Below are 16,432 nucleotides of genomic sequence, written 5' to 3' on the forward strand. Positions count from 1 at the left end.
TTCCTTTCTTTCTCTCCCACTTACAGCTCTTCTGTACATGCCTCTTGGCCTCTTCTAGTAACTGCTGGAGTCAAAAAAGACAGATCTGTCACAAGAAGTCATTCTTGGGTGGCTCACTGGTAAAGCAGCTAAAGGAAATTCCAAGTCTTGTTTGTTGCAAGGTTTGCAACAACTCTACACCACTCTCCTCATCTTCTCCAAGAAGGGGGGGGGTCACCAGGTACTTACTACAAGAACATGAGGATGGCTCCACCAAAGGTGGAGCATGCTCTCTCCCTCTGTCATGAAGGGTCTAACAGGAGCATTAGCTTGCATGTTAGAAGTTCAGTAAAAGGTAATGCCAGTCAGTTGAAGACTAACAAAACCAAGATACTTCAGGCAGGTGTGCAGCCACTGGCTTACATTGTAGTTTTGACAATGCAACATGTTTTTACCCAGGGCCACACTTGAGCAATAGGCCACTTAATGCTTTTTAAAGCAGTGGAGACCTTGTGGCATTAACATCGGGGTGTCAAGATCAGCCAGTTCTTACTAATCCTTGCACACCATTTCTCTCCCCTTTGCCTGTAGCTCTGTCACCTGGCCGGGAACCACAGCTCTGTGCTCCTCATCCTTCTGAGTAAAGCTCTGCTCTATTGCTTTGTAGCTGCCTCCAACAGAAGGCACTGCCTTGTCCCCCCAACAACAGTTCAAAGGCAGTAATTTCATCACATGGCTAACGCAGTAGTCTTCAAGCCTGCTGGAGACACACATGTATTTAAGTTTCACCTACAGCTTGCTGTACAGAGGACTCCGATAACACTGCTCACATTTACAGCTAGAGTTGCACACAGAAGGACATTGAGAGATGAGACAAGTAGAACAGATTTAGACCAAAGGCAGTGGACATTTATTCCTCATTTGTGCAAGAGTGTAAAGATGCATTTGAAAATGGATGGGACACACCCCTGTGGCTGGAAAGCTGGAGGCCACAGCCTCTCCTTTATAGTTGATGGCTTTGTTTACAATTGTACTAAGAGGAGAAACTTGCAGACTCACCTATTTCACACGAATGATGCTGGCAAATACACTTCGTATACAAAGAAAAGTTTCAAACTACATTTTTCACTAGATTCAAGTGAAGACTTTGTTCAAAAAAGACACATACAAGTACAATTTAAAAGTGTATGAACATTTGCAAATGTTTAGTGCAAAGTAATTATGTAAAAGCTACATTTTATGAAAGTTTGTGCTGATGTGTTTGGTAGTTTGTTTTTAATACCCTTTTACATCCATTATTTTAGTTACATAAGGTTTCACTTACCTACAGTACATATGCATTGTGTTAGGTCCCATGCAAGTGGGAATAATACCATTAGGCTTTGTAAAATGTCATTCATTTAGTAAACTGCTTATTTGGTTTTAACAGTCAAGTTCCTGGCACACTACACATCCTGATTTCATGTAAGTGCTTAAGCTTATGGTTGTCTTGTTCAGGTGCATAGCCTTGTGTGATGCAAACCAAATCACTTCATGATTTTCAAATGCAACCATTTGTGAATGCAAAAGTTCTAGAGAAATCAAATCCACCATTAGTTTTAGCCTGTAACAAACTGCTCTTAATAATTAAAAGCCTATTCACACAAAGTTATATGTAATGACTGTAGTAATCAGTTTATTACACAGATTAATCATTCTTGAACGTACAAGCTCCAGGGGAGCAGTTGGGTCTTTAAATATACACAAGTTTTCTGTCAAATGGATTTTTTACCCTTACATCCAGAAAGACCTAAGCAGTTAAAAAACTTAAGAAAAATAAGAGCTATTAGCTATGTATTAACTGAGAAACCACATACAAACCAAAAAGAGTATGAAGGAGGGGAGAGAGTTGAAACAAATCAACATCACTTGATGCACTAATAGCTCCAATCCATTTAAATGTTGACCGGTTAAACTTAGACCTTAAACACAGGATGTGGGTACAGTTTCTCTCATTGGTCATAACATTTACCTAAGGTGTCGGTCCTTCAGAATAAAATGAATACAGAAACAGCTTCAAGTTCTTCACCTGGCCTTTCATAACTGTTATGAGTTTAAAAGGATTCCACTTAAAATCCTTCATGGATCAGCAACACCGTCCCTAGAAATATGAAATCCACCGTAAGTCTCCCATTCACATTTTATTACCCAATTTAAACCAACAAGGAATGCTTTTAGGCTCACAAAGTTATGACTGAAGAACTAGCTTTTCACACACACACTTCTCTGCTAGGAGTCAATGTTGGTACGGGGAAATACAGTATTTCTATTTTGTTGTTCCAAGTATGTACAACACGCAGCACTGCTGTATCAGGTAAACATGTGCACAGGGGAAGATGAGGCGTGGGCTCATAGAAAGCAGTCAAATGGAAATCAAAAGGACTTTCTCTTTCAGAGTTCCCCTATCTTTATTTGTAGAGGTTATCCAATAATTTCTTTAATTACATCGCATACTTCTGAGTCCATTCCCGAGCTATTCTGTTGTACCTGTATGTATAAAAAGAGGATTTACTTAACATAACATCTGAACAATACTTCAACTCCAGCAGTCTAGTCTACACATGACATGAAATTGCACTCTGCAGTAGTATCATTAACTTGTAAAATTACAAAGCAAACCAAAGTATTAGGCAAATGGGGAAAAAACCCACAGTAGTTCATGGATAAGAAGCTTGCCATATTTACAAGAGGTATACAAGGTCTTCCTGATTCAAGCCACAAAACAGAACTAGAGCACGTTTGAGAAGTATTTTCAGGAGGTTTTTACCTACTCCTCTCCCAGCCCCCAAGCACTGTAGCCCCAGGGAAATTACTATTGCCAAAATTAAAAATCTGCATTCCGTAAAAAAGGATGTTTCCCTCCCACATCATTCTTCCCTTATCAAGTTAAGCCTAGTACTTGGTATTTACTAGGCTACCAAACCCTGACGGGCTTGTTCCATGCTACACCCTGAATTTAGATATTCTGTTGACTATCAGGACACAAGGACTTGTCCATCAGAAGTTTTTATTCTAAAGGTACAATATGCTCCTTCTGGTACAAAAGCTACAGGTGGCTTGGAAGAATACCCTTTATGGCCAGTGTCGTATCTAGAGGAAGCTCAGGTTAGTCATGTAAAACAAAGCAGTCATTGCCATTTACAATACTGATAACAGCTGTGTTTCTCAACAGAATTCAAGTTGTTCTTGTTCTACAGTTTGCAGAAAGAGCACAGTCAATATAAGTAACTAGAAAATCAATATAAGTAACTAGAAAACTTCTTTCTAAGTTTTTGTAATGGAATTTAGTCTGTAGACAAGGTTCTTTAGCTTAAGATATTAGACAAAGCACCCATGAACATGGGAAAACAACTATTATTTTACTTTTCTGAGACTATTCGGGAGCAAGGCCAGTTATATTTGAGTACAAAAGTTTCTTAATCTTGCAAAAAAAAAGTGCCCTACATTAAGTATGCAAGTGTAGTCAGTCACTTGGCTGTGGCTTGAAGTATGTACTGTAAATCCTGCAACTCTGATTAGAAACGATCCATGGACTTCCTAACACTTCCTCAAACATGCAAGTTGATGGATCACTTTCCCTTCCTATCTTGTTCTCATTAGATGACAACATAGCTTCAGAAGTTAACACCACAGGTAAGATGGAACAGCGAGGTATAAGAAACTTCACACAATTAAGCTATTGCTTTTACACAAAGCAATTCAAGTCTTCGCATTAGTGAAGTTCTCTCATTATATTAACTTTACTTCAGAAAGAGCTCAAGTCCTCTCGCCCCACCTCTATACCACTTATTCTTTCCTTGAGTCAAATGAAGATGAAAATTTTTTTTTGTTATTGCCTTGCTCGCATGACTCCATCACCAACCGATAGCATTGAAACATTCCTGCACTAAAGCAACTTGTTCTCCCTCTGCTGGCTATTTAAGATTAAAGCACACAATGAAGGCTATTAAAATCTGTTCACATTCAGCTTGGTTTCATATGAAACACATTTGCATTGTTCACTTCACATTTTCATTAAATTAAGCAAACCTGTAATTAACAGCTACAACACTAATGAAAAGCTATTGTGTAGAATGAAAATGGAACAAACAACCAATAGAAGCACAAGGCCTCTGCTTAATTCACTTCCACTGGCAAGTATGTCTTTTTCCTACAGCAATGAAAAGCTGTGAAGATGGCTGTATTACTCAACCCAGGAGTCTCAGACTACCACAGATACAGAGTGAGAACAGCAGAACACTTTTCACACTTTCCCAAGAAACAGGTCTTTTCAGTTCCCCTTTACTAATTAAGCATGGATTCCGCTTATGATACATTTTTGGCTTCCATACTTACTTTTCTCTATCTGTTTTGTAGATCCGTGCAATCTCAGGCACTAAAGGATCATCTGGATTGGGATCACACAACAGAGAACAGATGGACAAAAGTACTAGGGAGAAAAAAGAAATACTGCATTAGAGTACTGAAGACACCTGTAGAATTCAGCCAGCCTGCTTGCTACCCCTCTAGACATAAGAACTAGCATCATTTTTTAAAATGCTACGGAGCACTAATCCCACATACTTCAGCCAAGACAATTTGAAGAAGAAAACTGGTTTAACTAATCAACTGTGAATGACCACAAGCTTTTTTAATACTACCACCACAACCGGGAACCTTCTAGGGAAAGGTATCTGGTTACAGCCTTATAATCAGAAGGCAGAAGTATTCCGTTTGAAACAGTACCTGAAAGCCTTCTCAGAACATATAGCTGTTACTACACTCAAAACTCAGCCTTTGCCTAAAAAAGTAACCTAATTGTTGATGACTTACAGAAGCACTAATCAGAAGTCAAAAGGCAGAGATCCATCTAAGATGAAGGAAGTACGAGCTGCTCACAAACCCTTAATGGACGTTTAAAATAACACTAGTCTTGCTGAGAATTAAAAGACTTTATCCAATTATTTCCTCAGCATAAGCTGAAATAAAATTTATTCTACGGTAGTATTCAAACGAATCAAGAAAGCACTGCTTACTGCATTCACGCCAACCACAAAGCCCTGAACTTTAAAGTTTCACTATAAATATATATTGTATGTACTCCAGAAGCCACATCCCGCCCATATGATGCTGCTTAGTGTAGCATCAACCTCCATCCATATAAGGAGTCAGGAGACTGTCTGCAAACCTACAGATAGCATGTGCACATTCCTACGTTCACAACAAAGCCAAAGAGATGAGAAGGCAGTAAGTTATAAGCAAAACATATTGGGACAATACTACATGAAGCACGTCAAGGAGTTCTTGCCCTCTAAGAAATGCCAAACATTCCTTTGATTATAACTAGCTGGAAGTGTTACAAACAATGACCCTCCGTATGTCCCTTCATCAATAACAGCAGAGTTGACACAAGACATCCTCCAAGCAAGTTGGAAATGACAGCAGTTTTAAGTTTGAAGGCACTGAACACTAATCTGTTAGAACTTCCATCAGTTGCTACTCTGACGTGGAATAGAGGAGACAACCAGTGTGCTGAAAGGTATCAGCTGAAAAGTGAAAGAACAGCATGCATTCTACAACTCACTTTTTAAATAGAGATAGCTTAGAAGAGAGACCACGAAACAAAGAATGGCTAGATGTAGCCAGAGAGAAAGGGGAGAACAGGTCTGATTCATGTACACTGTGGAAGATTCTCCAAGTGCAACAAGAGTGAAAGCTAGGTCTTATTGCTGAGTAGCTAGACCAGCTGAGAACACCCAGGTCAGTTTTTCTGCATGTTTCTCTAACCCTTCACTAGAAAATCATGAATTTCAAGTTAAAAGCTTTCAGAACACATTAGTAAAGAACAACCTCTTCCTCCAGCATCTTGCTCCGGTTTGAGTCAGAATAGCACCGTAAACTGGAAACAGCTGACCATCTCCAACTAGACAAACAACAACTTACAGGTGATATTCTACATTACATGTGATATTAAGAACCAAGACTTCCGAGATGACTGGCAAATTACCAAGAACAGCTTTGACCCACTAATTAGTCGAAGATATTTAACTCAATAATATGGAAGTACTCAACCCTCTCAACTGGTTGTCTTAGTACCCTGACAGCATTTGGACCATGCACACAGTCTCGACTGAAAGTAACCTTAGAACAAAGGGCAGCTTTAACACTTAAGATGTAATATTTCTAAAAACACCTCAACAGCTTACCATCAGAAGTGCCATCTAGCAACACAAATCTGCATCTACAAATGGCTTTCTTTAAAGGATCCACTCCTTTCAGGTCCCAAATACTTTGATGTGAGACACCTCTTTCAGCGGTAAGTTCCATAAACCAACTATTCATGGAACAACTGGAATTTAAGTTTTAAATCGACTATTTCCAGTTTCATTCTGCACTTGTGATTTTCTACTGTTCTCTTGTAATCAAACATAGTGGAGAGTATTTATTCCCTACAATCAATTGCCACTCAGACCATTAATTCAAATACCTCACTGAACCACCATAGCATAAAGATTTTAGTTGCTTGCTGGAGGCTTGTAGAAGCCACTAGTCCTGAACTGCTTGCTCTCTTTTAACAAAGGCTGAAGAGTAAGGCAGACAATGTAACATACGCTGCAGGTTTATTACCTGTAGTGTTTTCCACCAGTTTCAGCTTTGTTTTTCCCCCAAGAATACCGAGCAAGACTCACACTAGTGTTAAGTAACAGCGATCTCTACCACCTTACACCCACCTGCTGCTGGTCAGTGTAGCTTGAACAAGGCAGTTTCTCCAGCTCTTTTCCTGTGGCCCATTTCTTTGTACTTGTCAGACTCCACTGATAATCCACTGGTCACTGAAGTTTCTTCAGATGGTAGGATGAGTGAAAAAGCTAACACCTGTCCCCTCCCTTTAACAGAAACAGGAGGAAGTCCAGTCACAGTTTCCTGGTCAACTATTCTACCTGCTCCCCTAGACAGGGGTCACTGGAACAGGCTCCCCATGGCACTGGTCACAGCACCAAGCCTGCCAGAATACAAGAAGCATTTTGGACAACACTCTCAGAAATATGGTTTCATTTTTAGGTAGTCTTGTGTAGAGCCAGTAGTTGGACTCTATTCCTTGCATTTCCCTTCTAACTTAGGATATTCTACGAAGTCTTCTTTTACCAGTCCTTTAATTGCCAAGGACTTTTTTTTGAACACGATGGCTCACCCCTCACCAGCAGAACCCAGCTACAAGCCAGGTCAGCCCACTCTGCCTACCTTCCCCAACCACTCTAATGCTCAACACTCATGGTACTGAGTGGGAGCTCCTCATTCACACCTCACACCAACCTTGCTCTCACCATCACCTGCTCTAACACCAGACCACAGAGGCAGTGTTCAGCTGTTAGTCAGTATGACAAAACCAGGGTGTTGCTTCGTGACCTTCAGAGCTACAGCAATCCCCCCAGGGTTGCATGTTAAATCAGTTTTGTCTGGTAAGACTCAAGTCTGCATTCAACAGCATTTCCTTTCCTGAAAGGAAAGGAAGAGTTCATCAGTGTCCCAAGAGTTTTAGTTCTCTGCTTACAAACTATTGGCATGAGTTACTTGCTGGCCATTAAAAATACTAATACTCTTTACTAGAGGAGGTTGTCCTTTATTAGAACTCAATCACTACCTAAGTGCTTTCAGTGAGTTCTGGCAATTTACTAACTTCAAAAATAATTTCTAGATTTCATTCTGCAGTATTTCATTTGTATTATAGGAAGTCTTACTCCAAAATTTTAAGAAATGGTCTAGATCATTTAGTTTCAAGCTGCACTGCCATATTCAGCGGTCTTCTGATTAATGAAGACTTTAAAAAAAACTATTGTCCATTATGCTTGCCCTGGCTTCTTGCAACTTCAAATCTTTGATCTGTATAGCTTCAGCAAGCAAAAGTTTTTTAACTGGAATTTAATTAAAGTGGTGTCATTTTAATAGCCTGCTGAACCCAGCTATTTGCACAAATTAATTCTGAATTTTCTGAGGTTTCCCATCAGAACGTAGCACGTATGCACATGCTTTAGACCAATCAATGTAAGCGGCCTCTACACCACCACCAACACCCCTTAAAAAAATTACCTTTGCATAAAGTTTAAGGACCCAAATGCAAATGGGAAGAGGAAATAATCCTTAGTCCTCAGAGCATCAGCTATGTATATATACAAGTTCTTTGATGCATTAGAGTAATTAAGATAACACTGCAACAGAATCAGCAGACCACCTTCCGCAGTGCAGTTGAGTATTATTGCAATTAATTTCGTAGTAAAGCCTTGATGTTTATGTAGTCATTTGACTGGTAAACACCAAGATTAGCACAAGACAGTACATGTTCACAAAAACAAGTCTTGTGACAACAGAATTAAGTTGAAGAACTACACAAAATAGTTAAGGGGTTTGAACCCCTTGAATAATACAGGATTTATCATCTCTTCACTCTTAATTCAGGTAAGTCACTTCAACTGTGATTCCCACCCACGTACTGCAGACAATGAGAAAAGCTTATACCTTTAGAGGGATTCTTACTGCTATGAACTAGCATGGACCAAGTACTCCACAACATCTAAACAAGGAATGGGGAGAACAGAACTAATCAAGGAGAAAGACTGTTAACAAAGTGTTTCTTAAAGCGTTTCTAAAAAAGTTAATGGTCTTAGCTTCCCCATACCTAGAGCATTGATAAAGATTTATTATCTCAAGCCAACTGTTTACTTAACACTCTTTGAAGCCAACTGAGGTCTACCAACATCATGTTGCACAATGCTATTCCAAGTTTCCACTGCAAGACATCCCCTAAAGTGTATAAAATGCTCCAGAATTCAAGGGTAGTCTCTCAAGGTAGCTTCAATGTGCAGAGAATCATGCCATTTACAGCTTGTCAGCAAGCTTAGCTACAGGTTACTGCTGTGAGATTCACCTCACCTTCTCAGTAGGCTTCTGCAGCGTGCTCTTGCATCACCACCTTGTCTGCCATTAAGTACTTCATCTTTCCTGCTCTGCCAAACCTCAGATGGAAATCGCAGGTAGATGCAAATCCCATATGTAAACTCCATGGTTACGCTTCTTCTGCCATGAAGCAGCTCAGTCATTAGTGAGGACAGAATTCATGAATGCACAGATCCTTCCAGCACTCGCCAAACGTGCAATATGGAAAACAAAACCACCATCTGCCCACTGGAACGTGCTATTGGCCCACACAACTCTAGGAGACACATCAAGCTCCTATAATACAGAGGTAGACAGACTCCTTTACAAACCATGCGCCCTCAGCTCCAGTTGGAGGGAGTAAGCTACACAGCCAGAACAATGTCTTTCCTAGAGCCTCAGGAGGAGAGGGAAGTCAGAGGTACCCATCAGTTTATTCAAAACTGACTTCTGCTGATGGCATGGATGACTTTTATAATCAAGTGCATCATGCAGTTATGACACACCTCTGCATGGGCATGCAGCTGCTGCTGACAGTGGTTGTTAGGAATCAGAAGCAGCTGTATAACCCTTTGCACACGTTGTGTTGACGTTCGAGACAATGGCCAGGTCTATTCCTACCACAGTGAAGTCCACGTTACCACTGAAAGCCTCTATTTAAGCCTTGTTAGAGCACAACATGAGACTCTAGAGCCACACCTTCTGGTTTCTCCAGACATGGCACTACAAAGAGGATAATACCAGCTCTGTCCTATCATTCTGTACTAAGACAGTGATCCTGGTTAATTAAGAAATGGAGATGCTTTTGATGCAAAGTCCGAAACCTGACCTGTAAGACACAGGCTTCCCAAAGATCACTGAGAACAGCTGATGATTACCTTCACTGTATCAGCACAGAAGTCATCTTCCAAAGTCAGAATTCAAAGCATTCACTTTGTGAACACGCCAGAAAAGGTCTCATAACCATCACTTCCAGCTGTTCCCTTAATATAGGGTACTAGCCTCTATACTACTACTTAGGCTAAAATCTAGCTGGAATTACAGATAAAACTTGCTACAGAAAGCACATATCCATAGACCATTTATGGAGAAGCAGCAACTGAGGAGCAATGGAATCTCCAGCTGAATCACAGAAAGGAGATTAAAAAGCAAGTTCCAACTCCAGGATAATGAGCTACCTGGAAGAAACTTCTTAACTGGTGTTCTGATTCAACAGCTGTTTGGTGCTACTACTGCTCTACAAAAATAAGTCAATCTAAAGTTGATCTACGAGTAAGATGTTTCCTTGGGCACCAAAGCAGCTTAGATCAGAAACTGAACAGTGACAGCCTTGGCTCTCTCCACGAAGACCCCTGTCAAAATTCACTATGTTAAAGGCAAAGAGCACACAAATCACTAGATTGAGAACAGATCAGCTGACTTTTTAAAAGGAAGGTTATTCCTGTAGTCACCTCCTGCATCGGGCACAAGGCCTCAACAGACCAAGCCAGTCTTCTCCCACCAAAGGAAGGTCCATTTCTAAGGAACTAAGTAAGCAAATCTGCACCAAGAAGGTTTGTTAAAGTACCGGGCAAGTGATAACAGTTACTTTGTACATCAAATTGTCAGGACAGCAGGATGATACATACTCAGTTACCAGTCCTGACTGAAGTCACACAGTTGTCCCAAGTTCACCATATAATCAAAAAGCTTGCATAGTGACATGGAACAGTAAGATAAAAATAGAAAGGTAGCAACTGTTGTACACCATGCCAGTATCATGAGCCCATCCTTGCCCACTCTGCTCCAGGTGAATAACAGATACTATGCCAGTAAGTTCTCGCTATAGAAAGCGATTTGTCATCCTTCTAGAGGACAGGCCACAGGCTCTGCCAGACTGTTTTGCTTTTTAATCTGGCTCATGTAGGCAAATGCATGTTTTTGAATACGCAACTAAGAAAGTTCATCAGCTCAGGTTTAGTTCAGCCTGTTTCTCTGGGGATTACGAAACCTCTGCTAGCATAAGTCTGAGCTTTGGACACCTATCACAGCTCAGGAATTCATAACTCCACTTCAGAGGCTTTAATCCAGCTATCCTACTTCTTGTACTAGCTAAGGTTCCTCCCTTCCTAACCACCAACCTGACAGCTAAAAACCTCCATGTCTAGGTTTGTACTACTTCGGCCTGTTGGCAGCTTTCTGCTGCTGTTAAGGGATATGTCTGGGGAACCAACACACCGAAGACTTAGGGGCTTTCTTCCAAGAACATGCACAGGGCACGCGTGCAATGGTTTTAAGGAACATCCAGCTTTTAGCTTTATGCTCCACACTTCGAGTGGACAGAGCTCACAGGACTACTGCATATATCAAAGCAGCAGCTCAGTGTCCATCCTTGTGTATAGCACAGGCACAGCCAAATAGCATACTACAATGAGTGAACAAGCAAAAAAAGCTCAGAAAGTGTATTTTGGGAGATATTGAAGTATGACTGCTGACAGCGTTTCTAATGTTTCTAACAGCCGACTTCCTCTGTGCTATCAAGCAGATTACAGAACTAAGCTTTATATTCTTATTTTTCCTTAAGTGCTTTAGTCTCATTACAGCTGAGAATTTATCAAATTGCCAAGTGACCTCGAACAAGTCACTTCACTTTTTCTCATAGACAGAAATTGAACATGAAGTCTGCTGAGGTTAGAAAATCTCAATACTGAATCAAAATAGTCGCCTCGAAGTGGTCAGAAAGCCAACTCCTGCAAGAAGTTTTTGCCTATACAATCACTACATTTGAGTTTCAGACCCTTCAAAACTTTTGAGTCATAGAGTTTTCTGAAAGCAACATCAGCTCTGACAAACAGTAAGCTTGTACCCGCGAGAACAGTGTCAAACAACTTCAAAACATAGCTTCCAAATGACTGGCTTCTACTTGTGAATGGACAAGATGCATGTGGAAAAACAAAAGCAACCCTGCTGAACTCAAACCCTATTTCTTAATTATACAGTCCCATTTTAAACTTTCAGCAATCTTACCCAGCCTCACAGGAAATACACCTTTAAATACAGTTTAAAGAAGTTTAAAATTCTTGCTTCAAAGCAATTTAAATTCCTGATAAGTCGGTTCAACAGTTTATGGGTTATTAGAGAAGAAAAATTAAATTTTGTTTGGTGTATTGCCTGAGGTTGCAGGGACCCTCAAGCAGCCTCCCCCCTCTGGACGTCATCTGGTCTAACCCCTACTCAAGGAGAGCCACTCAAAGCCAAGGGGATATGACCACATCCAGATGACTCCGGACCATCTCCTAGAAGAGAGACTCCACAACATCTCTGGGCAACCCATGCCAATGCTTGGTCACCGCATCAATAAGACACAGCTTCCTGATGTTCAGAGTGAGCCTTTTGTGTTTCAGCGTGCGCCCGTTGCCTCCTGTCCTGTCACTGGACACCATGGAGAAAGGCCTAGCTCTTCTCTTTGCACCCTCCCTTCACATACACTAGGCAAGATCCCCCAACCCTCCTCTTCTCCAGGCTGAACAGCCCTGCTCCCTCAGCCATTCCTCATGGAAGAGATGTTCCAGTCCCTTCATCACCTTCATGGCCCCTTGCTGGCCTCTCCAGTAGCTCCATGTCCCCCTCGTACTGGGGAGCCCAGAACTGGACTCAGCACTCCAGGTGCTGCCTCACCAGTGCTGAGCAAAGGAGAAGGATCACCTCCCTCGACCTGCAGGCAATGCGTGGACTAACTCATCCCAGGACACCGTTAGTCTTCTTTGCTGCAAGGGCAACATCTGGGAAGTTGCCAAAGTAAATATAATAGAATTGCAAGAGAGTTGGAAATGCTAGAAAAAGTTTCCCACACAACCCTAGCTCAGCACATTGTTACAGACCAGCGTTATGTGACAAAGTCCTGTTCCCCTGCCAGTCATTTGGGTAAGCATTATAATAGACAAAAGCCAAAGAAAGATGATCAGAAACTTCCCCATTTTGAAACCTGCACTGTGAAGATAAAGTTAATTTAGTTTGCTGGGTAGTTGGGAATTCCCAAAGTCTTAGTAAATCAGTTTTAAAACATCTGTACGAGCAGCACCACAGAAAACTCACTGCACTGGGCATGGAAGAGTCTGAACAGTGCAAGATAAATTCTTAAGCGAATGAGACCAGTTACTCACTAGACAGGATCTTCCAATGCACTGAATACAAGCTCCACGGTGCATTACTTATAAAACACTTAATACAGAGTGGGGAGAAATAGAATGGGGCATAAGTTAGCCTGACCTTTATCGAAGTACTTCACTTAAACACTCAACTCCTGCACACTACTTGCCATATTCAAGAGGAAGTAGTGTTTTTCCCCAAACAATGGCTGATAACAGTTAAAAGCAAGTGAAGACACTTTATTCCACTGCTCCAGATAGCAGGGGTTCTTATTTATGATGATTGTGATAACATTTTTTTTATTTAAGCCTATGCATTCTGCTTAAGCTTTGGCATTAAGGTAGCTACCAAGGTGTTTAAGATTACATTCTGAGATGCCTCATGTTCTACAGTAAGTACTCTTTAATGAACACTTCAAAATGACTAACACAAGAAGGTTACTCTATTTCACAAGATGTTCAGTGCTGTCCTCCCTGCCCTTCAGAATCCGTTTTCACAAGTCTAGGAGTAGTAAACACTCGAAGGCAGAACGTTAACCACTCAAAAGGCCAAATGCAAAACCAAGATGCTAGTTACTTCTACAACCACAGTGGTAGAGAAACTTCCTTGTTTATTTTGCAGTCTGAAGTAGAGGTGTCCTGATAGCTAATGCCTGAGCTTTGGCATTATTTTACTTAGCAGATGTAGGCTCCTAAACCAGATACTCGGACTGCCTTCTGTAACAGCCTACCATCCTCCAGAGTGTGAGGATCCAGGACCCATACCTTTACCACTTACATTATCCTAATTAGGTAGTACTGACATGATTGTCCCCAGTATTTCCACCAGAAAGTGACATTATAGGCTAAAACGAAGTCACTGCATTTTCCCCTTGCAGGGAAACATGAAAAGCAGCACAAAATCTGGGCTACTACATACTAATTGCAGCATCTAGTTCACAAACTGCTGATGGTCTACCAGACGCCCCAGAAGGAAGAAGCTGCATTTGACAAGCTATTTCCTAGAACTGTTTCTTATCTTTCCTGATTTCTGTATCAGCAGAGAAAGCACACCTTCCCCCATGCCCACCATCGTTGCTTTCAAAGGGACAGAAGCTTCATGCTGAATTAACCTATGTCTTAAGTCCTGTTATCCACTTAAGTTACCTAACCCAACAGCTTTTCCTACCAGCAAAAGAATTTACTCTGCTACCCAAGAAGTTACTAGAGACCTACAATAGCCCCGAAGTCTATAAAGGCACTCTTCTAGCCTGACCAAAAACAAGATATCCACCCTAGAAAGTGGAAGTTGCCTTTGTGGTATTTTTTTGTACTTGCATGAGGCAAGAATGCTTCAAAGTGTCAGCTCTTACCCCTTAATAAGTTGGTCTGCCTTCTGACAAGACACCTCTGCTATTTCTGACAGAAGGATTCTTAATTTCTTTGAAGTCATACATCAGGATTTTTATTTTTTTTTTTGCCTTTAACTCCCTCCTAAAATGACCACCAAGGGAACTCTGATAGGACGTTTCTCACTGGTTAGATTTGTATGCATTTTGTGCTATATGAAGGGGTTTGTGTATTCATATGAACTCTTCTGCAGTGAGTGACAAGCGATCAGTAGTAAACGCACTTAATCTCAGGAAGCATATTCTAGGAGAGGAGATGGTGATAGAAGGGACTAGGTAGCACAACGGCCACACTGATCCCATGGCTTACTTCAGTTAAACCACGAGGATGCAGTTTGAAGAGGATAAGGGAAAGCAGTTCAAGGCAGAGCAGAAAAAATGGAGCTGGGGAAAAATTAGAAGCATACTGCAAATGTATTTAGGTTTCAAAATTAATTCCATGTTATGAACTATTTCATGAGTGATTAAAGCTCTCAGAGCCACTAATACGAAGACCACAGATGCCCTCAACTAGCCTCTATAATACTGCCCCATTGTTCTGTCATAATTCTAGTATTTTCTCCAGTATCTTCAAACATGCTATTAATCATCCCCACTGCATATGCCCACTTCAGAATCCCTATGACAAAGGCAGATAACATACCAGGCCACATTACATGCCCTGCAACTGTAGAATTCTAACATAACCAGCTGTTATGTTTTGATTAAGTCACTGAATGTTAGTACTTAATACTAACTTAGTACTTCTAACAGTAGCTAGTACTTGACTAAAAGCATTCATAAGGAAAGCTGTGGCAACCTGACAGTCATTTGCCCTTTACTGACACCATTTCTTCAGGTTTCAACTCACAGTGAAGACTTTCAGCTTCATGCACTAGCAGATTCACTTCTGGCAAGAGACAAAACTTTGTTTTGCCTTTTCATCTCTTTCTACAAATGCAGATGTCTTTAGCTGCACAGAGAAGGTAGGAATTTTCGTGAGTTCAGTAAAAGGCAGTTATGATATGCAAGAGAGGCAACAAGAGTCATCTGTCTGAACTAAAAAACGCCTGAGAACATCACATGTAGTTGGAGATAAGAACTGCATGTATTTGTTAGCCTTTTAAGGCCACAGCTGTTTTCTTACATATCTAACTTGGTTTGCATTTTCAACAAAACCTTCCTTTGTCATGTACTACTTTTTTTTTTTTAAATAGTTCAAGCATTTAGCCTGAAGTACAATCTCCCGAGGAGAGCTGCAAGACTAAGCACTTAAAGTAAAAAAGACTTATCTGATCTACTAGCAAAACTAAACGGTCTCCCTGTGGTCAAAGAGAAATTGGATGGACAGAGCATCCAGCACTTGTGAAGAAGCTGTTATAAGCTGGACACGGGACCACAAGACTGAAGTTGTGACCACAGAAGCAGTTAATAGTAAGAACACAGCACTTTCACATTCTAAATCTAAATAAGTAATTCATTTCAGCAGAGAAAAATTAAGTGAGCATTGGAGGTACCTTTTGAAATAGTTAGTGCTGGGGACCACTGTGATCGTAGAATATCAAGACAAATGCTGCCATTACTGTTAATATTTGGATGATAGATTCTTGTTGTAAATGCAACCTGCAGAAGAAGGAAAATTTCAGTGTAGGCTCACAAATGTACATTACACCACATGGTAATGAACAGATGTATGGTACAAGCCACTCACCTTAGGTGGTTTGAAGGGATAATCTGTTGGGAAGTGAATTGTCAAGAAAAATACTCCACCTTGATAGGGACTGTCATTCTGTTAATGAAAAAGAATCATTGCAGTTTGAGAAGTTTTTATAAGACGACTGGTCATAAAAACTATGAACATCAATGCACTCATACTTACTGGTCCCATTATTGTAGCTTGCCAATGGAACACTGAAAAGAGAGAGAGATTTACTTCAGTTTGGAGAAGCTCAAGTAATGAGCTACTTACGTCAAGACAAAGCAGTACATAAAAGCCTATTTTAAAAACAA

At 40.7% G+C, this 16,432-nt stretch overlaps 1 protein-coding gene across 11 annotated transcripts in view; it reads right to left on the reverse strand.

Moving 5' to 3' along the window:
• Positions 1 to 866: 866 nt before the first annotated feature.
• UBE2D2 (ubiquitin conjugating enzyme E2 D2) overlaps positions 867 to 16,432 on the reverse strand; it is a 32,850-nt gene continuing 17,284 nt past the window's right edge. For 6 of the 11 annotated variants that reach the window (XR_013939495.1, XR_013939497.1, XR_013939500.1 and 3 more), the window contains 6 exons: positions 16,302 to 16,333; positions 16,134 to 16,211; positions 15,940 to 16,045; positions 6,729 to 6,884; positions 4,354 to 4,447; positions 2,451 to 2,505 (listed from right to left, as the gene is read on the reverse strand). Coding sequence is in view for 2 of the 11 variants with exons in the window: in XM_080555825.1 (XP_080411951.1) it covers positions 2,460 to 2,505; positions 4,354 to 4,447; positions 15,940 to 16,045; positions 16,134 to 16,211; positions 16,302 to 16,333 (356 nt within the window). In the remaining 9 variants the exon portion in view is untranslated. Of the gene's footprint in view, positions 2,506 to 4,353; positions 4,448 to 6,728; positions 6,885 to 15,293; positions 15,396 to 15,939; positions 16,046 to 16,133; positions 16,212 to 16,301; positions 16,334 to 16,432 lie in introns of all 11 variants that reach the window. The other 5 variants (XM_080555825.1, XM_080555826.1, XR_013939499.1 and 2 more) reach the window with 4 other exon arrangements.

Source organism: Anser brachyrhynchus, assembly GCF_964034855.1.
Source record: "Anser brachyrhynchus genome assembly, chromosome: 14".
NCBI lineage: Eukaryota > Metazoa > Chordata > Aves > Anseriformes > Anatidae > Anser > Anser brachyrhynchus.